General features: G+C 39.5%; 1 protein-coding gene across 1 annotated transcript; it reads left to right on the forward strand.

Moving 5' to 3' along the window:
• Positions 1-1,006: 1,006 nt before the first annotated feature.
• rab3ab (RAB3A, member RAS oncogene family, b) lies at positions 1,007-22,260 on the forward strand. The gene is made up of 5 exons (XM_057362232.1): positions 1,007-1,139; positions 7,204-7,431; positions 19,105-19,223; positions 19,322-19,446; positions 19,850-22,260. The coding sequence occupies exons 2-5, from the start codon at positions 7,204-7,206 to the stop codon at positions 20,038-20,040; spliced, it is 663 nt and encodes a 220-aa protein (XP_057218215.1). The 5' UTR covers positions 1,007-1,139; the 3' UTR covers positions 20,041-22,260.
• Positions 22,261-22,443: the final 183 nt, after the last annotated feature.

The raw sequence follows: 22,443 nt of genomic DNA on the forward strand, positions 1-22,443 counted from the left end.
TACTCAAACAACAGAGCACCAGTCTGTCCCATCTGGGGAGAGGGTAAAATACATATTAATAATAAAGAAATTTCCGTTGGGACAATAAAAACTATCTATTTCCCTCAACAAATGAGCAATAAAGTAATTAAAATGCAAGAAAAGTCACCCGTTTTTGAGTTTAGATTTTCATATTCTATTCCATTTTTATTTGTTGTAATAGATTACACTGTTTAAGAACACAGAGTACTTTAGTATCCATTAGTTTGGTGGGTTAATCTATTTTAAGCTTTACAGGATATGTTGGATTTAAGGCCAACACCAACCAAACACTTAAAATTGTGTCCACATTCACACTATATTATTATTTATTATATATATATATATATATGAAGAGTTTGGTTCCAAACTTTTTTTATCATGTTTTTTTTTGTGTTAGATTGCCGCATTTTTCGAGTTATTATGGCTTAAACCAACTACAGTTTAATTGATATTAAGTGGAATGCACCATAAAAAACATAATTTGTTAACATTTTGAAAAACAGAAATTTAAAAAATCTAATTTTGGAAGTCTTCATATATATTAAATTATTATTCATGTTACTTAAGAACTGGATGTGCTTTTCTTTGTTACTTTGAGTTCTAATTCTATATATTATTAAATTATATATTAAATATACAAATAAACTTATAATAACATTTCAATGAACAAAATATCTGAGTGACACAGTTGGTGTAGGAATTTTTATTGACCACCAGATGGCGAAGTAGAGCACTGTGTCAAAAACTTCGAAGCACCGATACATTTTTTTTTTTAAAGCCTCATTGATTCAGAAGCTTCATTCGGCACATCCCTATGTTCATGTAAACAAATTCTTGAGCCAGCTGGTCATTCTTCACAACCGTTTTAATTGATTAATTATGGAGAGACTGAAGCCCCGACTGCTCAATAATGGATGATGTTGGTTTTAAAGCATCTTGAATATTTTACGTCCTGTGGGAGGGATCGCGATTTTATTCGTTCTTCAAGGCGTCAATCAAAGTGCCCCTGGTCCCGCCCCGTCTTTGCGTCACACGTCTTTCAAGTGACGTCAAGTTTGTCTGCAGGTGTTGGAAGAGGCGCAGTATTGGCGTAAGTGACGTTTAAAACGGATTTTACGGTAAGACCACATCAGTAAAATGCGTTTGAAATTATTTGCGGCGAATACATCGGAATATATGATAGGCGTGCGTGTTTTTACTGTAAAAGAGCTAAAGATTAAGAGCTGATGGCAAAGAGAATAACCTTCATTTGACATGGACATCGCGCATCCTTCTGTTTTTACTCCCAATGAAAGGCACATCTGCCACATTACATTTAACACATTGACACTGCATTGCACGTAATTTCTTTTGATTTGTATATATATATATCAGTAAGAATAATGAAATCGCGATCGTTTTCTTTAGCATCATCTCAGAAGATGGTGAATCAGGTTTAAATATATTCCGCAGCAGTGTTGCGTGTACATGTGCTGTTTCCTATTATGTAAGGATGCCCTGATCTCTTGCTGGTTACATTTTCTCTAACTGATGTTATACACTATATTATACCCTGTATTATATAATATATTTGCATATATTGATGAAATTCATTCAATCTTGTCTTGTTAAACCCTTCAAGGCATTATAACGGCATAATCCCATTTATGGCTTTATTTCCTATGAGATTTTTCTCTTTCTTTTAACAAAATTGCTGATATTAAATCGTCATCATGTCCTTGTTTCGAACCATCTTTCTGGACAACCACAAAAACATGGCTCTGTATGCTCTCTTGCTTTCTCATTTTATTTCTGTGGGAAATCAACATGCTATCTGCAATGACATTTAAAATGAATATTTCTGAACAAATCAGTATGACAGTTCTTGGACAACGCAGCATAAACCACAGAGTCCCCAATGCTGTCAGCGTTGATTTTCCCGGACCTTTGCATTATTGAGGATTGGAGTGTAAAGGAGTGTAAATGAGGTGAAAAGTGCTCTCCAGCGCAGAGCCTTAGCTTTCTTAATGCTGAAACCTCTTTACTTCAACGGTATGAACACAAAGATGCGCTCAGTTCCCCCTGAGGCGGTCCGGCATCTCTGTTTTTGTTGGGCCGGGAGAGCAGCTGGTCTAAAAGTTTGCTTCTATTTTTAGTCAGCTCCAGCCCTGTGTTATCAGGAGAGATGCTGATTTCAGGATGCTTTGGTGTTCTGCGAATCTTTCAGACACACCAGACGTGTGGTGAGTTGCAGATCAGTTTCCAGGGTCTCCTGAGGAGAAGTGTTTCTTTCTGCTTTTGGACCTGGTTTTGAAGATTTTTAATTGAGATGAAGCTTTATTTAATATTAGAATATTTGTGCTGTGTTTAATGGAGTACGGATGTGCAATAGTGCAAACTATCCAAAGCTTTCTCGTCCGACATCATACAAATGTATCTTATGTTCAGGTGTCCTAGAAACTGAATAGGATGCTTATTTGCCACAACATCACCAATCCCTCTTTTGGCTTTTTTTGTCCCAGTATTGATAGTGTCTGATAAAGACAAAAAAACATTTTTATTAATAGAATAATCTTTATCTGTATGTGTGCATGTAAAGGAGAGAGACTATGTTGTAAATGAAATACAGGCTTACTTAAAGTTGACATGAAATCGTAGTTGCAATGGTGTTTTCTTTCCTTTTGTGACGTACGTATGTGAAATGGTGATCATAGATGTGGGGTTTTTTGTGTGTGCAAAAAGAACAGTTTGAACATACTGCAAAATATCTCATTTTGTGTTATTAGAAAGTGGGGTTGCGGGTAGGGCAGGGCGATATGGCAAAAAAGTAAACTCGATAGTTTTTTTCTATATTGATCGATAACGATATTTATTTCGATATATATTTAATTAAAAAACTGTATTTAAAAGAATCTATTTTAAATACAGTTTATTAACAAAAGTTAACCTTTAACCAGGTAAAATTCAATTAAATTAATGCACTGTTGCAACACAGAGGATATTAGGCCATAAACAACATGTACCAGTTCATTCAGTCTCATTTTGACTCAATTGACTCGTTAAGTTAAGGGAGTGTTCATTCAGTACATTCAACCAATGAAAGGGCTCCGTTACTGCGTACATTCGAACGCTATTGGCTCAGCACCTGCGCACATATATAACGCTGCAGTAATGTCGTGCTCGAGTAGTGGGATTCATTCAATGTATTCAGTGAACCTTAAAGACATCTCACATAAACTGTAGTACATTTCTTTAATCATGCAAGCATCGTACATACAAGGTTCAATATTTTAATGTGCACACAAACTCACTTCATTACATTTCTTATCTGTACAGGGCAGCGCTGGTTTGTTTCATATGCACCAGCTCATGTTAGCAGTTATGTTAACGATGGATATAAAAACGTTTGTGCTTGAGTTTCGAAGTAACTCGCTTGCAATTGCGCCTCAAGTTTGTTTTGTTTAACCGGCGATTGCGAAAAAAAATAAGACACTTGATAAACTGCGTGATGACAACTCGAGGTTAGTTTCACCTTTGTTTCCACTTCCAGTCATGTTTTCCTCCTCATGTCGAGTTTTCTTTGCCAAGTGCAGTATGAAATGGACTTTGTACTTTGACGCGCATGATAAAAGCTGCATGCTGACTGACTGTTGTTGCGTTTATTTCTGCGTTCTGTTAGACTGTAAAATTAATCCATATCGAGTCAAAATGCCAATAGCTTATCATCGGTTTTGAAATACATTCTATCGCGATTCGATATGATATTGTTTATCAGCACAGCCATAGTTGCGCGGTAAACCGGTTCTGGAAATTTACCGGTACAATACCAGAATTTAGCTTGTTTCGGTACTTGAAACACTGCTGTTCCAAAGTTCACCGCTATGCGGCACATTATGCCACAGAACTGACGCAGAACCGGCAACATAGAAGAAGAAGATGAATCCCTCTAGAAGCACTTTTGCAACCATTTAAACTGAGACACTGTGAGTGATTTATTACAAATTCGGCTCTTTCTACTTTTGCTGAGAGATCTTTAGATTGTTTTACAGTGTAACGTATATTCTACATGCTGCGATGCGTCTGTACATCCCCATTCAACGGCAAACATAGCATATATAACGTTATCTCAGTTAGCTTACTAATCATCATGAAGTTCTCTTTCGCGTCTTATACATGTTCTTATACTGTCAAATACACACGCTGTTATGTCAAAAACACACAAGGTTCACATAAGCACAGTCTGTTGTGTTTTAAATGTATATCCGCAAGATTCCGCATCAAAAATGAGTTTGCCTGAAAGTGACATTAACCTAATAAATCTGTGTCACTTATTAAAGAGAAAATGAAACTTTTGTAGCTTTATTTAGAGTCATTGCATATTTATATTATACAGTGAAGACTGTGCAGTGTTTTATTTTTATTGATCATTCAGTTTTCATCTTGAGTGCTAACGTTAAATAGACCTACTTGAAACATTTAATTGTTGTTCAAAATTGAATTGTTCATATTTGTGGGATTATGATGATAAGTCTATATAACCAAAGCATTTTTCAATAATACAGTGTAAAAGTGTAAAAATAAAATGGTGCTATATAAAATATAAAAATAATATATGCATTAAAGCAGTTACAGCAGTTTCATGTAGTCTTCTTGACATTTTTTCAAATAATTTATTTTGGGGCTGGTTATTGATCACCTACCGATGTGGTACCGATATTACCGGGAAATTAGATTCTGGTACCGTACCGAAGCCAAAATTTTGGTATCGAGCCAACACTATTTGAAAGATAGAAAATCATTTTCATTGTGGGCCTTTTTGAAACCCTTGCACACCCTTTACTTAAACATGTAAAACAAATGTGAGGCTTTAAGTAAATGTGTGGCTGTAATGGCCACTCTGGGATCAAACTAAACCAACATTCCCTCAAAGTGCTCGAGACAGCCTGATTAGAATCAAACAACTGCCCTTGTCAAAGTGAAATGCTCACACCGTGTTTCAGCCCTTCTCTTATAGAGAAATGAGCGCATTTGGCATCTATAAGATCTGATTGTTGCCGTTGTTCTGTTTCTCTGTGCTTTGCCAAGTCATCCTGATCTGTATAGCATGTGAGCTCATGTTACAGTTGTCCTGCAGACCAAACTTCCTTCCCAGCTCACCTTTAACATCCTGTTTCGGTTAATTGCTTTCTCAAAAAAAGACTCTACAGTTACAGATCATTTCAGCGATGGCTACATCAGATCATGTGAACGTCTTGTGAACAGGAATGCTTTGCTATTTGGCAGAGTTAGATGGAGCTGAACAAATGCCTGTTTTATATTCAAAGACTCCGACCTCTACCAATTATTGTTCTGACACCAAAAGAAAATGTCAGATAAGGCCAAGACCTGGCAGTACTTCAAATTCCTTTTGTTTAGCATTAATTAGACAAAAAGAAAGGATTTTAAAGAGGTGGTGACCCTAACTCAGGTCTGGAAAATGAGTCGCTCATTTAAATATGTTTGAAAGGATAGTAAATGGGTAAATGTTCATTTTAAAGTAGTGTTAGTGCTTTTTCTAACTATTTAGCATAGTCATGTGAAATCATGTGATAGCTGATGAACAGACCAATATTCAAGGCACTAAGCCTTGAGCGAAGTAGTGATGTCTAATTTGTGAACAGATCATTCTTTTCAATGAAACGGTTTATCCAATTCCATCTGAATAAATCATTTACAAATCAGACTGATGTGGGTCTCGAGCCTCACTGACTCGAGCGGTTTTCGAGTTAACAGCTCACTGGAGAAGATAGTTATCAGTAAAAACAAGACTTTCCTGAAGCTAAGCTGTTTCCTGGCTTCAGAACACTTCAGAAAAATATCAAGCACGGATCAATTTGAAATTTATTTATGTTTTTTAACATCCTTTCTAAGGCTTTAACGCTGCAGTCCCCATTCATTGTTTTGCACAGAAAAAGCAAGCAGTAAATTCTAAATGTCTAAATTTGGAAATGAGTGATGCGGCTTGAACGATAGAAGAAAATAACCAACACAATCTTGCAAAAAGTAATGTACGATCTCATTCATACGTTTTTGTACGATTTCCTTTCACGCCAGTGATGTTAGGGGTGGGGGTTCATTATCATTTTTTTCTAGTAATGGTACGATTTTGTACGATTCACAACATGCAAAATCATATGAATAAGCCACCTCGTGAAACAGTTACGAATTCCCGTGAGGTCTGGTTGAAATAACATAAAAGTAAGAATGGTTAGGTTTCTTTACAGTGCACCTGAAATCAAAATTTACTCTATTTACTTTGTTAGCACACATTGGGTCTCATTCACTAATAATTGTGTAGATTTTTCGTATTATACGCAGATTACGCACATTTGAACTTCTCACGAAAACTTTCCGCCTAATTCACAACACGTGCGTACGCACATGAATTTGTTCTTAACCTCGTCCTAATGTTAGTGAATTTGGAGTATTCTAAATGAGTGGCCGCATGCACAAGTTTAGTCATTTGCATAAAATACACCCAGTCCATCTCCATATTAGGGCTTTCCGCCTAACTTTGCTGTATCACCTGTAGTGACTAAGTCAAAGATACTCCAGGCAACTCCATGTGACACTGTCTACAGACGCGCTCTCGCAAGTAATTCCAAGTGCGCAGTCCTCAACATCAGTTCATACACAATAAAACACCTTTTACAGACACGCAGTTTAAAGAGTTCTTGTTAGCCGGCTGTAAAAGTGCTATAGTCTAACGCACTTGTATATGATAAAATATACATCTATGTGTAATTATATATATATATATATATATAATTTTGTCTTAGAGAGAGAGACAGAAAGAAAGAAAGAGACTGGTGATTTTTGCGTACGTGTGCTTTCAGCTGTTTTTTTTTGTGAATCATGATTTATTCGTGAAAACGATCGTACGCAGGTTTCATGCACAAATTTGTGCGTACGCATGCTTAGTGAATGAGACCCATTATTTGTTTTGGGAGGAACAATTTGTAAGTGCAAGTCATTTTGCATTTTGTTTTTGTCTTCGTAATCTTTTATCAAAATTTGATATTGTACTTCTGAAGTAAAGCCTGGTTATTAGCAAATGCTTATGTCACAGAATGCTTACTCTTCCTACCATCCATGTTAAACTATACATATTATTAAGAATCTTGAATAACCTGTGAATAACCTCAATTTCTCTGTTCCCTCTAGATGGCTTCAGCTACAGATAACCGTTATGGACAAAAGGAGTCTTCCGATCAAAACTTTGATTACATGTTCAAAATCCTGATCATCGGGAACAGCAGCGTCGGGAAGACGAGTTTTCTGTTTCGTTACGCAGACGACTCTTTCACGCCAGCGTTTGTAAGCACAGTGGGCATTGACTTCAAGGTGAAGACCATCTACAGGAATGACAAGAGGATAAAACTTCAGATCTGGGTGAGAAATAATTTCCCATCAGTATTGGGCTTTTGAGTTTTGGTGAAATGTTTGCTTGTTACATACTGTATATGTGCCAGTTTATGGGTTTGTTCTGGTCATCTGAAGCAAGGGGCAAAAAAGGCCAAGCGTAGAGATTTATGGATTTGTTTTTGAATAAAGAACTGGAGTAGAAAGATGTTTGAATTATGTTTGAGATGTTTCGTTTTTTGTAAGTTCTTTACAGTTCAGTCTTAGCTCTATAGTTGACAATCAATTGCGTTTATACTGCTGTCTAAACTTACTCTTTATTTGGTATTGATCCTTACATTTCAGAGTAATAAATCCCATCTCAGGAATAGAGGTTAAAGCAATGGTACTAGTTATGCTTTAAGACCCAGATTTTATTGGTATCCTACACAGTTCCAAAATCGTACAAAAGTGCATTTTTATTGGTTTATTATTAGTTTTTAAATGACTCTTGAATTGTAATGCTTTAATGCTTGTGGCAGCCAATAACTCACTGTGTGAAACAATTTCCAAAATTACATAAGATCTTCCTTGCAGCAAGGTTAGATGTATAGCAATGTACATAGACCCAAGACAAAAAATACATTATTATAATTACATGAGATTACAAATGACAAAGAGCTGAATATATTAAATTAACCATTGGAGTCAATGAAGCTGGTGTACTTAAATAAAGATGTGTGGTGGTCTTCAGAGAGAGTCAGTAGCTGGCCTGTATGATTGTGTAGGTTTCCTCATGCATTGGACGAGTAACCAATCAGAAAAGCCTACGATGTGTCAGGACCCCTCCCCCCAATGTCTCAAATTTTCCTGTGGTGGAAAATTACCCTTCCCCACCTCACAGATCAGCACACGCCAGAGAAAAGCTTTCGCTTTATTTCTGTAGCAAATAATGTTCAGAAAGAAATACTAGATCACTACTTAATAAATATTGTGTTAAATATACTTTAACAATAATGTGCAAATACCTTGTGCAACAATAGTCACATGACCTCACCACATTATTCAGCAAATGCCGTTCGGGTTATGATCTCTGAAATTCACTTTTTTATGTATTTTTGTGTGTCGCAGGTCAATAAAATAATATATGATTTTAGTTTATGTAACATCTATTTCATTATTTACACTGGAAATGGAAAGTCAAGTGCATTGCATTGTATTAATGCAGTCTGTACTGCACATTTTGTCATATGCATATAGAAAACATCTTCGATTTTTGGCTTAACGTAGATGTATATTCTGTATATCTTTATATTGTTTTTATGGTTCATAAACAGTGTAATAGAAAATAGAAACACTGCAGCATATTGTTGAAAGATGCTGATGTATTATTGTGGTATCAGACTCCAGAGCCAAAAATAGTCTTCCAGTCTCCATTCCAGATCCCTTTTGATATATTAATAGGTCTGTCGGTAGATGCAGTGGTAGGAACCCAATATGATCTCATGAAGTCTCCATTGGAATGAAACTACGTGCCAAAGAGAAATTCGGTCTATTGATTTGTCAAGTTACTTTGATATAATCTGCAGTGATGCATGATCCATCTGGATTCTTGCATACAAGTTCATTGTCTTACCACCTCTCAGAATATCTTCCGTAGTTGATTGAGTTATATTTCTTAAATATTACTGGAGATCAGATTGTGGCAGTTAATGCCACTATACACAGTAAAAAACAAGTTTAAAAGAGTGAAAACCCTTATGAATAAATAATACCTTAAATTGTATTGTCACAGTCCTGTCTGCCTCCCGGTGTTTTCCTGTGCCTGTTTCTCCTGTGTTCCCCCCTGGACTACATCACCCATCATCCTCCACGTTCCCTCACCAGTCCCTCATTAGCAATCACCACACCGAGGTGGTGACGTGCCATTGCGTTAAATGCATACGTGTCCGTCTCGCTAATGCCTTCGCGTTGCGTGCATTCGCGTTAATAACGTCCGTTTGTCCGGCCCGAGCATCCATTACGGCCCCATACATTAGCGGTCCACCGGGAAAAATTCCGATACTCCAGATGTTCGGTCCGCTCCTGGTCGCGGCCGTAGGCCGTCGGTGGGATGGCCGTTCTGGACTTTGACAGAATGTCCTACTGGTCAGTCCGCCCCTGCTTGGAAGTAAAAGTATATGTGGTATTATAACTCCAACTGCATTATTCTTCAAGAAGAAAGTCACATTTACTTAGGATGCCTTGAGGGTGAGTAAAACATGGGAAAAAATTTATTCAAGCCTGAAGGTGAGGACCATTTATTTTTATTGTGCATAAAACCATAGAATTCAAAGAGGGTGTACTTTTATTTTTCACAAAACTGGTCATGGCAATATTTTTTAATCGTCATTGGCTGATAAATCTTTCCCTTCAGCTGTATATCACATTAGCGCTTTCTTTTTAAGCCATTCAGATGTAAAACCAGCATCTGACATACAGTAAAATTACTAATCATCATTCACTTTTTAATGCGATATTTCATTGTTACACAAAACAACACGCCATGCAGCGACAGTCTTTCTCAAACAGTACTGTGAGGTGTCAGATCTGAAACCCAGCGGTAGGTTAAACACAGATGTTGTTCTTACAAACAGATGTTGATGTTCAAACTCACAAACTATCAAACTATGTCGCTTTCAGTAACCTCAAAAGCCTGTGTCTGTGGAAAAAGCTTGTGGAATAAAAATACGTTTGAGTATATATATATATATATATATATACTGTATATATATATATATATATATATATTTAACTGTTTAATGCTTTTTGTTGTCCTTATGTTGTTCCAATTGCTTCCATTGTTTCCCTCATCTGTAAATCGCTTTGGATAAAAGCGTCTGCTAAATGTAAATGTAAAATGTAAATGTCTACAGTAAAAGTAATATCAAGTGTGGAGTATTCCTTTTTATGTGTTAAGTCTGTTTTGATGCTAAACTTGCATGCTTCTATGTCTTAATTACATTTACATTTAGTAATTTAGCAGACGCTTTTATCCAAAGCGACTTACAAAGAGTATAAGGAGCAATAAGCGATATGTCATACAGAATTATAATTATATTATATAACATAACTCTATGTTAATTACTGTAATTACATATAAATTGTTGAATCCCCCCACATTGATTCTCAATATCAGCCATTAAAAAAACCATATTGGATATATTTGCAAAACTGTATTAAGGGTCTAGTGTTTGAAATTTTGCGGCATCTAGGGGTGAGGTTGGAAATTGCAACCAATGGCTCACTTCACCGCTCCCCCCCTCCTTTTCAAAGCACTACGGTGGCTGACACGGAACTAAGATGTCGTCATGTTTTTCATTTCTTTGCCGAAGGAGATAACGTATTTGGGCCATTCTACAGAATAATATAATATAAATATATAAATATAAAATCAGAGTTGGAAAATCTTGAAGAAATGTGTTTTTTTCCCAGAATTTTTTTATGTATGCAAATTGTATAATATCAAAGGTACACATTTCTAGTAATTGTGCAGTTAATTTTCATATTGTAATTTCAGAAGGTTTTGGGAAATTCTTCCTCTCCCCAAATTTTGTCACAACCGAAACACAAAATTATATAATTTAATAAGAAGGATTATATTTACATATTAAGATTTAGTTTAAATCTACTTTTTAAATATAATTTTTGCTATTTTAAAATAATGTATTCACATGTAAATCAATAACAGTTACAATTTTAACAATTGTTCAATAGTTAATAAAAAGTGTAATTTTTTAGATTTGTTGTATTTTGTAATCTTTCTTTGTAAAGGGCATAAAATTTATCAAAGCGATTTCAAAGTTAAAGCAACAACGAGCCGTTTTGGTGTATGGTTACCCCATGTAGTTGATAAGCACAATTGTCTTATATGTGTGTCGTAAATACTGTCGCAAAGTTTCCCCGTTTGTCAGCTCAATACACGTGAATTTGTTTACAAAGCTGATGTAACCGGTGTATGTGCATAACTGGTCTGAACTACGCAATCTGCACATTTTTACCACAAAACGTTTATTGTGGTTTGGTAGTCTTCGTTTACATGCAATACACAAATTTGTGACGAGAAACAACATGCTAGCTATCGACACCGGGGGCAACAAAATATTATCTCTCAGCTACCTTACGGTTATAAATTGTGAATCGGTGGTGCACCAATGAACAACCTGAACACATCCTAATAACAAATAAGCTCAAAAGTACAGGAGTGTAAGAAAAATGTACATATAACACTTACAAATCCAGTAGCAGGACCGCTAGGTCTCCATCAGTTTTACAACCCGTTGCCTCTTTCAGCTCGCGCCACCGAGTGTAAGCCTGTCCGATATTGATTCATGATCGGGCTAGTGTCCGATCACTCTCTCTCTCTTTCTTTTCGTCGCTTCCTCCGACAAAACCCTCTTTGTTTCTTTTGCAGGCTCTGCTATGGTGATGGTTTGGAGACTTGCGTTGAACTAGATGGTCTCGACTTATTGTTAGATGTTGGCTAACTTCACCCAGGCTATGAGTAAAACGTGACGTATGCCGTAAAGCAGGTGATGGGCGGGGCTTGTGAACCTACCCACAAACCAAAGTTACAAATGTGATTTCAGCCGATAGAGGGCTGCTTAGGTAGAAGCGGCAGTAAAATTCGTCCAGTTAAGAGTTGTCCTACCACTAAAATAATTTTAGAGAGATTATTTTAAGGTCGAAAAACGGCTCGTTGTTGCTTTAAGGATTCATTAGTTTATATATACATTGAACCAAACACTATCATAACATCTTAGTTGATAATTGAATATACTTTATTTTTTACAAAACATCACGTTTCGGTCGTGACATATTTTCAGTAGTGATGGGAATGTTTTGGTAGTGATCACAATATTTAATTTGCAGAGCTGAATCAGACTTTCAAAATTTTATGTTGATACAAATAACTAACTATGTTGCACATACGCAGCCAGCACATATAGCAGACACACATCTGACAGTAAATATCTAATAGAAAACGATTGTTCTGTAACAACCCCACTCGTCAGCCGGCCACGCCCCACCCTGCACCAGGCTCTCACTGATTATACCGCGCCACCTTAATTGCACCTGACACCTGCAGCTCATCACCCCGAACTCTTTATATAGTGTGCTTACTGTGTTAGTATTTGTCAGGTCTAGTTGTCTTAAGTTATCTTTCTGTGTATGCTAGTATGCTAGTTTTTTTCTGTTTTTGCCCTATTGTGGATTACCCTTTTCAACTGTTTTTTCACCCGTGGATTCATTAACTCAACTCAACTTTATTTATATAGCGCTTTTTACAATTTTCATTGTTACAAAGCAGCTGTACATGAGACATATTGACTATAAGCAAAATAATTAAAGTTGTACCTGCAAAAACAAGAAAAAGTTGAAAACACAGAAGACAGACATACCCACATACAAAACACTCCACACACACAATATGCACACGTACTAACACACATAGACATAGAGACACACACACACACACGGATGCGCACGCACACACACACACACACACACACACACACGTACGTACACAGACAAGTACGCACACACACACACGCTCAGTGAGAGCACACATTTAAGATAAAGGAGAGGATAAACCATTAAAATGGTTAAACGTCTTCCGATCTGGTGTGCATCGTCCTTGTCTGGAGAAATGTGACAGAAGACCTGACCTACCGATCACGATGTCCACACCACCATCACAATATTCATCACCGGACCCCTTCGCCACCCTAGAGCCCTTCACTGACCCTCTTTCGGACCTGGACTACGACATCACCTCTCCAGAGACCAGGCTGATGCAGCTCTGCCAGGACGGCATGACTCTGGAGAGGTATGCAGAGTATTTCTTCAAAGCATGCAGACTGTTGAGTTGGAACAACTCCGAATTTAACCATTTGTTTCTGTCGGGACTGGATGATGAGCTACATGCTCTCATTATGCTTCCCGACACGGATGAATACCCCCTGGAGGACTTTATTAACTGAGTGCTTCAGGCAGTGGGGTGTGAATTTGCATTGGGGAAAGTGATGAGTGCGAGCACAGTAGTCATCCGGTCCCAGCCGTAAATGGCGGGGTTGTTTCAGCCCGGAATGCGCGCCTCAATCCTCCGCAGTCCAGCGCTCTGAACCCCACGGATCCCAAACCAGTGACCAGCCAGCCACCACCTCACAGCACGGAGCGATTACCGAACGTCCCCGCAGACGGAGAGCCTGAGCCCTTATATGTAATTACACCAACGCCAGCACGCAACCTAGCAACTGAGCCTGCTTTCGCCCTGGAGCCTGAGCCCCGAGACGCGTCTGACCAGGTGCTTGAGCCGGCAACATCGCCCGCCGCCATGAGAGTTCTGGTGGACTTCGAGGCTTTGAGGGAAGCCCCGCCCATACTCCCGCCGCTGAGGGTGAGCTGCAAACGGCCTCTGGACTGGACTAATGACAGCGCCCAGTGCTTCGACGTCCCCGCTGGTCCCGCCCAGCCCTCCCTCAGCAACCAACTCTCCTTCGCAAGTCCCCAGGAAGCTCCCGTCCTCCCTCCCTCTGCCTTCATCAACCAGTTGGTCAGCCCTGGATGTGTTGGCAACCGGAAATCCCTCAGCTCACCCTCAGCATGCCAGCGTTGTTGGGTCGAATGAGCCTCTGAATCCCCAGCCGCCAACTACCCCTGAAATGGAGTATCCCATGTCTCTGCCCTCAGCCTCTGAGACCCAGACTCCACCTCGGTCCTCCGACCTAGCGGCAACACCTCGGCTCGTACCTCCCTAGTCTTCACCGTGGCCCGTCATCCCTGGCTTCACCATGGCTCCTCCCTCCCTCTACTCCGCCCTGGGACCTCCTCCTGCCTGGTCTCTTGGACATTGTTCTCACCCTGCGCTGGACTCTTCCCTGCTTTCTCCTTCCATCTACACCTCCACAGCCCTATCGACCATCCCTTGCCACTTTCCCTCTACCTACCCCTCATCCACCTCCTGAGCCCCCACCCACCTCCCCTGTTGGTTCGTTAAGGCGCGAGGACATGCCTGCAGAAGGGGGGTACTATAACAACCCCACTCGTCAGCCGGCCACGCCCCCCCTTCACCAGCCCTCTCACTGATTATACCCGCACCACCTTGATTGCACCTGACACCTGCAGCTCATCACCCTGGACTCTTTATATACTGTGCTTTGTGTGTTAGTGTTTGTCAGGTCTAGTTGTCTTTCTGTGTATGCTAGTTCAGACCCATTGAGCCTACTTATGCTTTTATCCATGGATGTATTTTTGTCTGTTTTTGCCCTATTGTGGATTACCCTTTTCATTAAACTGGTTAAATGTCTTCCAATCTGATGTGCATCGTCTTTGTCTGGGAATTTGTGACAGGTTCCCTGAGATAACGGGAACGAGCATTGCATTTAGCAAAACGCTATGGAAAAACTCCTGTTTTATCCGATACTGGAGCCTATTGGTTAACGTTTGTGAAAATCACAGACCAATGGTGTTTGGGCCCGCCGTTTTGGGTGGCACCGCTCACCTATATAACTCCGGGCCAAACGCCATTCAGTACCATATTCGACTTAAGTGCGATGTAAAGACTTGTTGCGTAGCACAACATGCTACGCAATGCTCGTTCCCGTTATCTCAGGGAACTGGGGTTACGTGAGTAACCTTATCATTCCCTTTCGATACGGTTCACTTCGCATTCCTTTTAGCAAAACATTATGGGAATCATATCCCATCACGCCGCGCTACAACAGACTTGAAGAATGCATGCGACCCAGAGATTGGACACCCCTAAGGGCCCTAAAAACCTGGCAGCAGGAGCTCAGGCTCACCGGAGCTCACCATATGTGCACTAACACAGCAGTATAACCGAATAATATGAGCGCATACAGGGGCTCATAACATTTAGTGTCCAAGCCCATATCAGGCAGATAGATCTGCGCTTAAAGGGAAGATCTGCGCTTAAAGGGAGGTATGGCTTCCCAGGAGGAAGCCATACCTCTGGTAGAGTGGGCTTTCACACCTAACGAACACGTCAAATTCAGGGATTCGTACGCGGCCATGATGGAATCCACAATCCATCTGGATAATCGCTGTTTAGAGATTGGCAAACCAAGTGTGCTGTCCACGAACACGAACAGCTGTTCTGACTTTCTGTACTGAGCAGAGCGGTCGGTACACTCGTAGTGCCCTGACTCATTGTCCTCCGAGGGGAGAGCGAGCAGAGAACTTAACGATCAGATCGTGCTTCCCGATTGAACGACTGTCTATGGGGGTGTAATTCGCCGCTTTAGCCGCCCTGTAGACTTTGAGGGTGGAGGTGGCACGGCAGGAAAAGCATAAAGGCAGCGGGACGGCCAGCTCTGGGCTAGGGCGTCGTTCTGCCTCAAGAAGTGCAACGGGCAGTGAGCATTCTCATCTGACGCGAACAGGTCAGTGTCCGCCCGACAGAAAATGCTTAAAATTTCCTTGATGGAGTCTCCATTCCCCCGCGGCGGGCCGCTGCGAGATAGCATATCCGCCCCTGAGTTCTCTGTGCCCGGGACGTGCGTAGCTCTGACCGAGCGGACATTCCGCTGAGCCCTGTAAAGGAAGCACCTCTACAATCTGTTCAATGGGCGAGATCATAACCCTCCCTAGAGATTTATAAGTGAAACCACCGTCATGTTGTCCGATCGTACCAGAACGTGATGGTGTTGGAGTTCCGATCGGAAGTGTCCAAATGCTAATATCACTGCCAGCATTTCGAGGTGATTGATATATAGCTGTGACGGGGGAGCGTCCATGTGCCTGACGCGGGTTCGCCGTCGCACAGCGCTCCCCAGCCCATCTTCGAGGCATCCGTCGTCATCACTTTCCTTCTGCCTACCGAGCCGAGCTCCGTGCCTGTGACGAATAGGTGAGGGGATTTCCAGGGCAGCATAGTTCTTTTGCAGTCATGCGTCACTTTTAGCATCAGCTGTCCTAGCATCCATGCTCGAGGCGGGACTCTCGCTTTCAGCCAAAATTGCAGCGGCCGCATGCGGAGCAGACCCAGCAGAATGAGCGGGGATGCCGCAGCCATGAGACCTGCATTCTCTGAAGCTTCTTGAGCGGGACGAAAGAACCTACTCTGGACGAAGCCGCAGTGCGCTTGACTACCGAGGCGCGTTCTGTTGTTAGCTAGGCTTGAACCCGCGTAGAGTCGACAACATGCTCAAAAATAGAATTTGTTGAGTGGGGGTTAACAAAACTCTTGCCGAGGTTGATTTTGAACCTCAATTTCTCCAAATGCTCGAAGACAGTGGACCTGTTCATGCATATCTCCTGTTCCAACTGGGCTAGTCAGTCATTGAGATAATTCAGAATGCAGTTGACTGCCTGTCTCAGGGGTGCAAGCACCGCATCTGCACATTTGGTAAATGTACGCGGGGCGAGAGAAATCCCGAAGGGCTTCGAACGCGAATCTCAAGAGCGGTCTGTTGCGGGGCACTATAGGGATGTGAAAATAAGCATAAGACTTAACCCCTTTCTCCTCCTCGGGTTCCGCGCCTCAGGTATTCGGAGTCGGCACAGGGTCGAGCATCAGCCGGGGACGGGGACCTCTTACCCTGGGAAGTCTGGCAAACTGTGAGAAAATGGTACTGAATGGAGTTCGGCCCGGACTTATATAGGCGAGCGGTGCCGCCCAAAATGGCGGGTCCTAACCCCATTGGTCTGTGATTTTCACAGACGTTAACCAATAGGCTTCAGTATCGGATAAAACAGGAGTTTTCCCATAGCGTTTATCGAAAGGGAACCTACAGTTCACAAACTATATCGTTACTAAAACATACTAAAATACTAATGATTGGCATAACTGTATGGAGTTTTATTTATTCCCCCAAATAAAGGATTAAGTGTTCCTTTTTGTCACTACCGAAACAATTTTTGTCACTACCTAAACAATGATACCCAGTGATACGTTTCGGTCGTGACTGTTTTGGTAGTTACAATTTTTGAATACTTTTGAGCCTAGCTCAAAGATGCTAATCAGCACATGGTTAGCAAGCACAGTTCTGAACAGAAGTACACACATAAAAACTAAATTTTATGAAATAACGCTCAAAAAAGTTGGCTTAATTGCAGAAAAAAGATGTTTGGTAGTTATGTTCCTTAAAGTTACACACATATTTTAAGACTTTTGAACACATTTACTTTAAAATGATAACACCGATCTACTCACCATGTAGCTATTAGAGAGAGGGACACAGTAATGATTCTTGATAAAAAATGTAGGGGTGTGGCTAAAATCATAAAAAATGGACTAAAACATACACTGTTTCGGTAGTGACATGAAAGTCCGGGACACATTTCTTACGTAAAGTTTAATCATTTACAAATAAAATATAAAATAAACATTTTATGAACTTCACTTTTTTAAAAACATCAAAAATATATTTTTAAAAATAACAATGGAAAAAAATGTTTCATGAGTTGAAATTTAGGGGTTTGGATTCGGGACACCCATCTCCCAATTGAAAGTACCCAATTAATGATGATTTGATATATATTAAGCTTACTGATATTATAAATATTATTGTGGGTTTCGAAAGATGATCTAAGTAAACAACCAATATTTGAATACGTGAATGCTTTTTCAATGTGTTTTTTATATGGGACAGCAGTTTGCACGAATTCTGTGGAATGGCCCATTTACGAAATAGGCTCTGTAGAGCAGTTTGTCAGTTTAGGGCTACTTTAGAAACAACATGGTGAATTCCATGCAAGGGGTCCGGCTATTTTTTACACCTCTATAAAACGCTGCGGTTTGTTGTTTGGTCTGTATGCATAATGGTGTAACGGAGAGTGTTCATAGTTAACAGGCTCATATCTCTGGTGCTGTGATGCAGAGAGATCAGTTCTTTACTTACTAAACCACTAACATTCTGAATGCCTATTCTTGCTCTCGTGGACTATTGGATTTCGTCGCAGGTGGAGCCAAAAATGAAACCATAGCTAAATCCTGTTTTCCTGGTTTGTCTGAATAACAGCAGTGTCTTTGAATACTTTATTTAACCACTTGTTATCCCTAAACTGCTCATTTCTTAATACTCTCTTTGCATCACTTTGCAAATATTGTAGTTAATCATTCTGGGTTTTTGGTCTTTTTAATAACACTACCAGTTTATGTTTCTGATGATCTGCATGTTTTGGAAACCTTTTGATCTAAAGACTAATGCTTAAACATGTTAAATTATTATTGTGACGATATTTTTTTATGCGTAGCTTGTCCGTGAAGCACGGCTCTGGGATCAGTAGGAAATGCTGCTCGATCTAAAAGCAGTGCGTGTCTGAGTCGCTTATAACGTGCATTTGAAAAAGCAACACCCGTCAAACATGATCATTATAAATATACTTTATTATCATAAAAATACCTGATGAGGCTTGAGTAACAGTGATCAAAATATGTCCATAGGCATTTCCAAGATTCTATAACATGTTCTTCTTCTGCAGTGTGTATTTGGAGTTTCCGCACGAGCGCGCCCTCTGGCTTTTGGGTGCAGCAGCATTTTCCCGTACTTCACTCAAAAGCTGTGCATAAATCACGTTATATTTATCTACGGTTTATCGTGACAGCCCTAGCTGATACCAATAAATAAATTTACATTTTAACTCAAGTTTTGGTTTGGTCACTTCGGTTGATTTATGTTATTCTGTTCATCTAATGGTTGGCTGGCTCTTCCTCAACAGGACACAGCAGGACAGGAGCGCTACAGGACCATCACCACTGCCTACTACCGTGGAGCCATGGGCTTCATCCTGATGTACGACATCACCAACGAGGAGTCATTTGCTGCAGTGCAGGACTGGTGAGGCAGATACAGCCATCTAAAACGAACTTAAAAAAGAGAATAGGAAACCCTGCTTTGCATGCAACATATATTCATTGCTCACTAATCTTCTACAGGTCCACACAGATTAAGACATACTCATGGGATAATGCCCAGGTGCTTCTGGTGGGCAACAAATGTGATATGGAAGATGAGAGGGTCGTGGCCTCTGAGAGGGGCCGGCAGCTTTCCGAGCACCTTGGTAAAGTTTCTCCTGTAGTGGTGAACATATCACTACTTTCCATGGATCATGCGTCATACATATCTAGCTTCTGACACAATTGACCCAATTTATGATTGTGGTTTAACATGTTGCTAAAATAATTACACAATACTGCAAAAATGTACATACTGTACATATTGGTAACTATTGCATTTTTAACCATTTTTGTTGATAAATTTTGCTATTAAATAAGTAAAAATTATACATATCAAAATGTTCCTGACAGTAATTGCCATCTTGGAGGTTTTTATTTATCGAGCTCATAACAATGCATTATGGAATTGCCTCCTCTATGAAGATACATCTGGTGTCAAGAGTATTTTCTATGATCTTCTATGTAGCTCATCAGTTTTTGTGACAGAGCCTTTTGGTCTTTACTTAGGTTTTGAGTTTTTTGAGGCCAGTGCCAAGGACAACATCAACGTCAAACAAACCTTTGAGCGGCTGGTGGACATAATCTGTGAGAAGATGTCTGAGAGTCTGGATGCGGCTGATCCTGCAGTGACGGGAGCCAAACAGGGACCCCAGCTCACAGAGCAGCCCGCCGCTCCGCACCAGGACTGCGCTTGCTGAAATCAAACCCAGCTGCAGCTGCACTGCCTTGCACCAACACGAGCAACACGTTTAGGTATTTAAAAAAGAACATGAAACATAAAACCCTCAATTTCCCTTAATGTCTGCTCTGGCCACACCCTAGCTCCTCCTAGGACTTAGCTCCTCCCCCTCATCTCTGAACTGTAGGAATTTTAACATCCTAAGATTTGAAATAATTTTATTTCACCCACAAGTCATTATAAAAAAAGCCATAGTACCCTTTAAGGGTTTGGAATAGGCTTGAAATTTGAAAGGGTTTGCTAATATTTGAACAATATGATTAGGCCTAAGTTTTAAAGGAATGTGAGGTTAAATTAGTTTAGGCCGAGATAAGATTGGACTTAAGTTCATAGCAATTTTGTCCGTGCACACATAATCACTGTTATAGCCTTCATTTCACTTCATGTTTCAAAATTCTTTTTTTATTTTTTCTTATTCTCACTGTCCTTAAATTATTTATGAACAAAAGAAGAGTTTGGTTCCAAAATGAGATAACTCAACTTTTTTCAAAAATCATGTCTTTTATTGTGCATTCCAATTAATATCAATCAAACTGCAGTTGGTTTGTTTTGATTTAAGCCATAATAAGAAAAAAAAAATACAGCTAACTTACACAATAAAAACACGATAACATAATAAAAACATGATTTAAAAAAATGGAGTTATCTCATTTTGGAACCAAACTCTTCAAATATAAAAGAAGACTAGGATAAGATTTCTGTATATTTATTCAGATTGTGTACATAATACAGTGCAGTATTTAAATAATACAGTTAGAGATGCATATATAAAATGTTTTGTTATTGATATAAGTTTTTGACCAATTTACAAAAATATAAAGAAAGTTAGAGAAGTCAGTTAATGCTGTTTTCATGGTAACTTTGCAGTGCTTGTCACAAACCTTTCTTGCTTATTTGTATGTGTGACGTATCAATTGTTCACTGCCTTGCCTCATGTTATTTCAGTCCAGAGACTGAAACCCAAATATCATACAGAAACATTCCTTAATGTAAATTGCATGGAAGGAAATGAAGCCATTTAGGCACATAGTGGTAGGGTTCCTATCTAACTGCTTTGTTAGGTCTAGTAAAGTGTATTTTTAGTCAGAATCTGAGTTTATTTTCTGCCCATGCTCTTGCTTCCATCATTGTAGCAGCGGAGCCATTATCTTGTACTGGCTAATATCAACAATACTCTTATTAAATACTCTCTCTCAACATTTAGCTAAAGTTACTCAGATTTGATTAGCATTTCCCATAATGACTCTCTAGATTAGGTGTCCTGTGAAAGATTTTATGTGGCTCTGTTGAATGCCAGGCCTGCAGCTATAATGCAAAAATTTGCAAAAAAAGTATTAACGTTTACATGTGCAAGATCCTCCCAAATTATCCCTGCATCTTTCCTTTGCTATTCTGTCTTCCTTTCGTGAAAACTTACTGTAAATACATTTGAGTCTTGGTTTTTACGTGTGAACTGTGTTGTAAAAACCCTGGGCTATAAGAAGAAAAAAGGATATAAAGGATGTTCTTTACCTGCTGTTGTGTATGCCTGCTTGTGAATGAATGTGTCACTTTATTACAGAGCAATATTGAAGAAAATACCCGATCATGGGTTATGATTTTTCATCACACTAATAACACATTTTTCTACGTAAGATGTGAAAGAAATGGGATTGTCTATGTAAAGTGGTTTAAATACTGGTTGAGATGCATTTGGACTGAATATCATCTAATCTGGAGCAGGTTTGCTGAAACTCAAAAGCCCGACTAAACTTTTTTAATAACAATCAAATTTGTTGAAAATCACATACAGTTTTTCACTGATATAGTGATTTTACAGATGTGTGAAAGACATGGGCTTGAGTCTCTTATCATCATCACAGTTCACCCTGTAATGTAGCCTCTCCACTTTCATGAGTCATGACAACGATCCAGAGCTTGTTCTCCGTTTCCTACATTTTTATTATGTATTTTTTATTTTCGTGTGCTGATCATGCTTTCCATTGTTTTTTATTCCGTTTTTCTTGTATCAAAGTGTAATGTACAAGGAAAAAAACACTTAATATGCAGTAGTAAATGTACTGTATTTACAAAGGGGTTTGGTGTCAAAGTGTCCAGTGGTGAAATTTACCAAATCAACTGTCTATGTTGTGAAAATGACTGAACTTAATAAAAATAAAGGTTTGTGCTGTTTACTTGAGTCTGTAGTTATGTGTCATTTTATTGGTCAGCATTGTCCCTAACATCTAATATAAATAAATTACAGTGGCCTGTGTCAAACAACAAACGCTAGAGGGAACTAAAGGTTAAAACATTTTCTATGTTGAGCTAAAAATAGAAGCACCCCACTGGGACATTATGCCAGGGTTGCGTTCAGCATTGA

The sequence above is a fragment of the Triplophysa rosa genome, linkage group LG20, assembly GCF_024868665.1.
Source record: "Triplophysa rosa linkage group LG20, Trosa_1v2, whole genome shotgun sequence".
Classification (NCBI taxonomy): domain Eukaryota; kingdom Metazoa; phylum Chordata; class Actinopteri; order Cypriniformes; family Nemacheilidae; genus Triplophysa; species Triplophysa rosa.

Excerpts from the sequence above, each read along its gene's own strand:
- rab3ab (XM_057362232.1), top strand. The coding sequence starts at position 7,204 with ATGGCTTCAGCTACAGATAACCGTTATGGACAAAAGGAGTCTTCCGAT. Across the intron at positions 7,432-19,104 it reads GGATAAAACTTCAGATCTGG|GACACAGCAGGACAGGAGCG; the intron begins GTGAGAAATAAT and ends CTTCCTCAACAG. Across the intron at positions 19,224-19,321 it reads TTTGCTGCAGTGCAGGACTG|GTCCACACAGATTAAGACAT; the intron begins GTGAGGCAGATA and ends AATCTTCTACAG.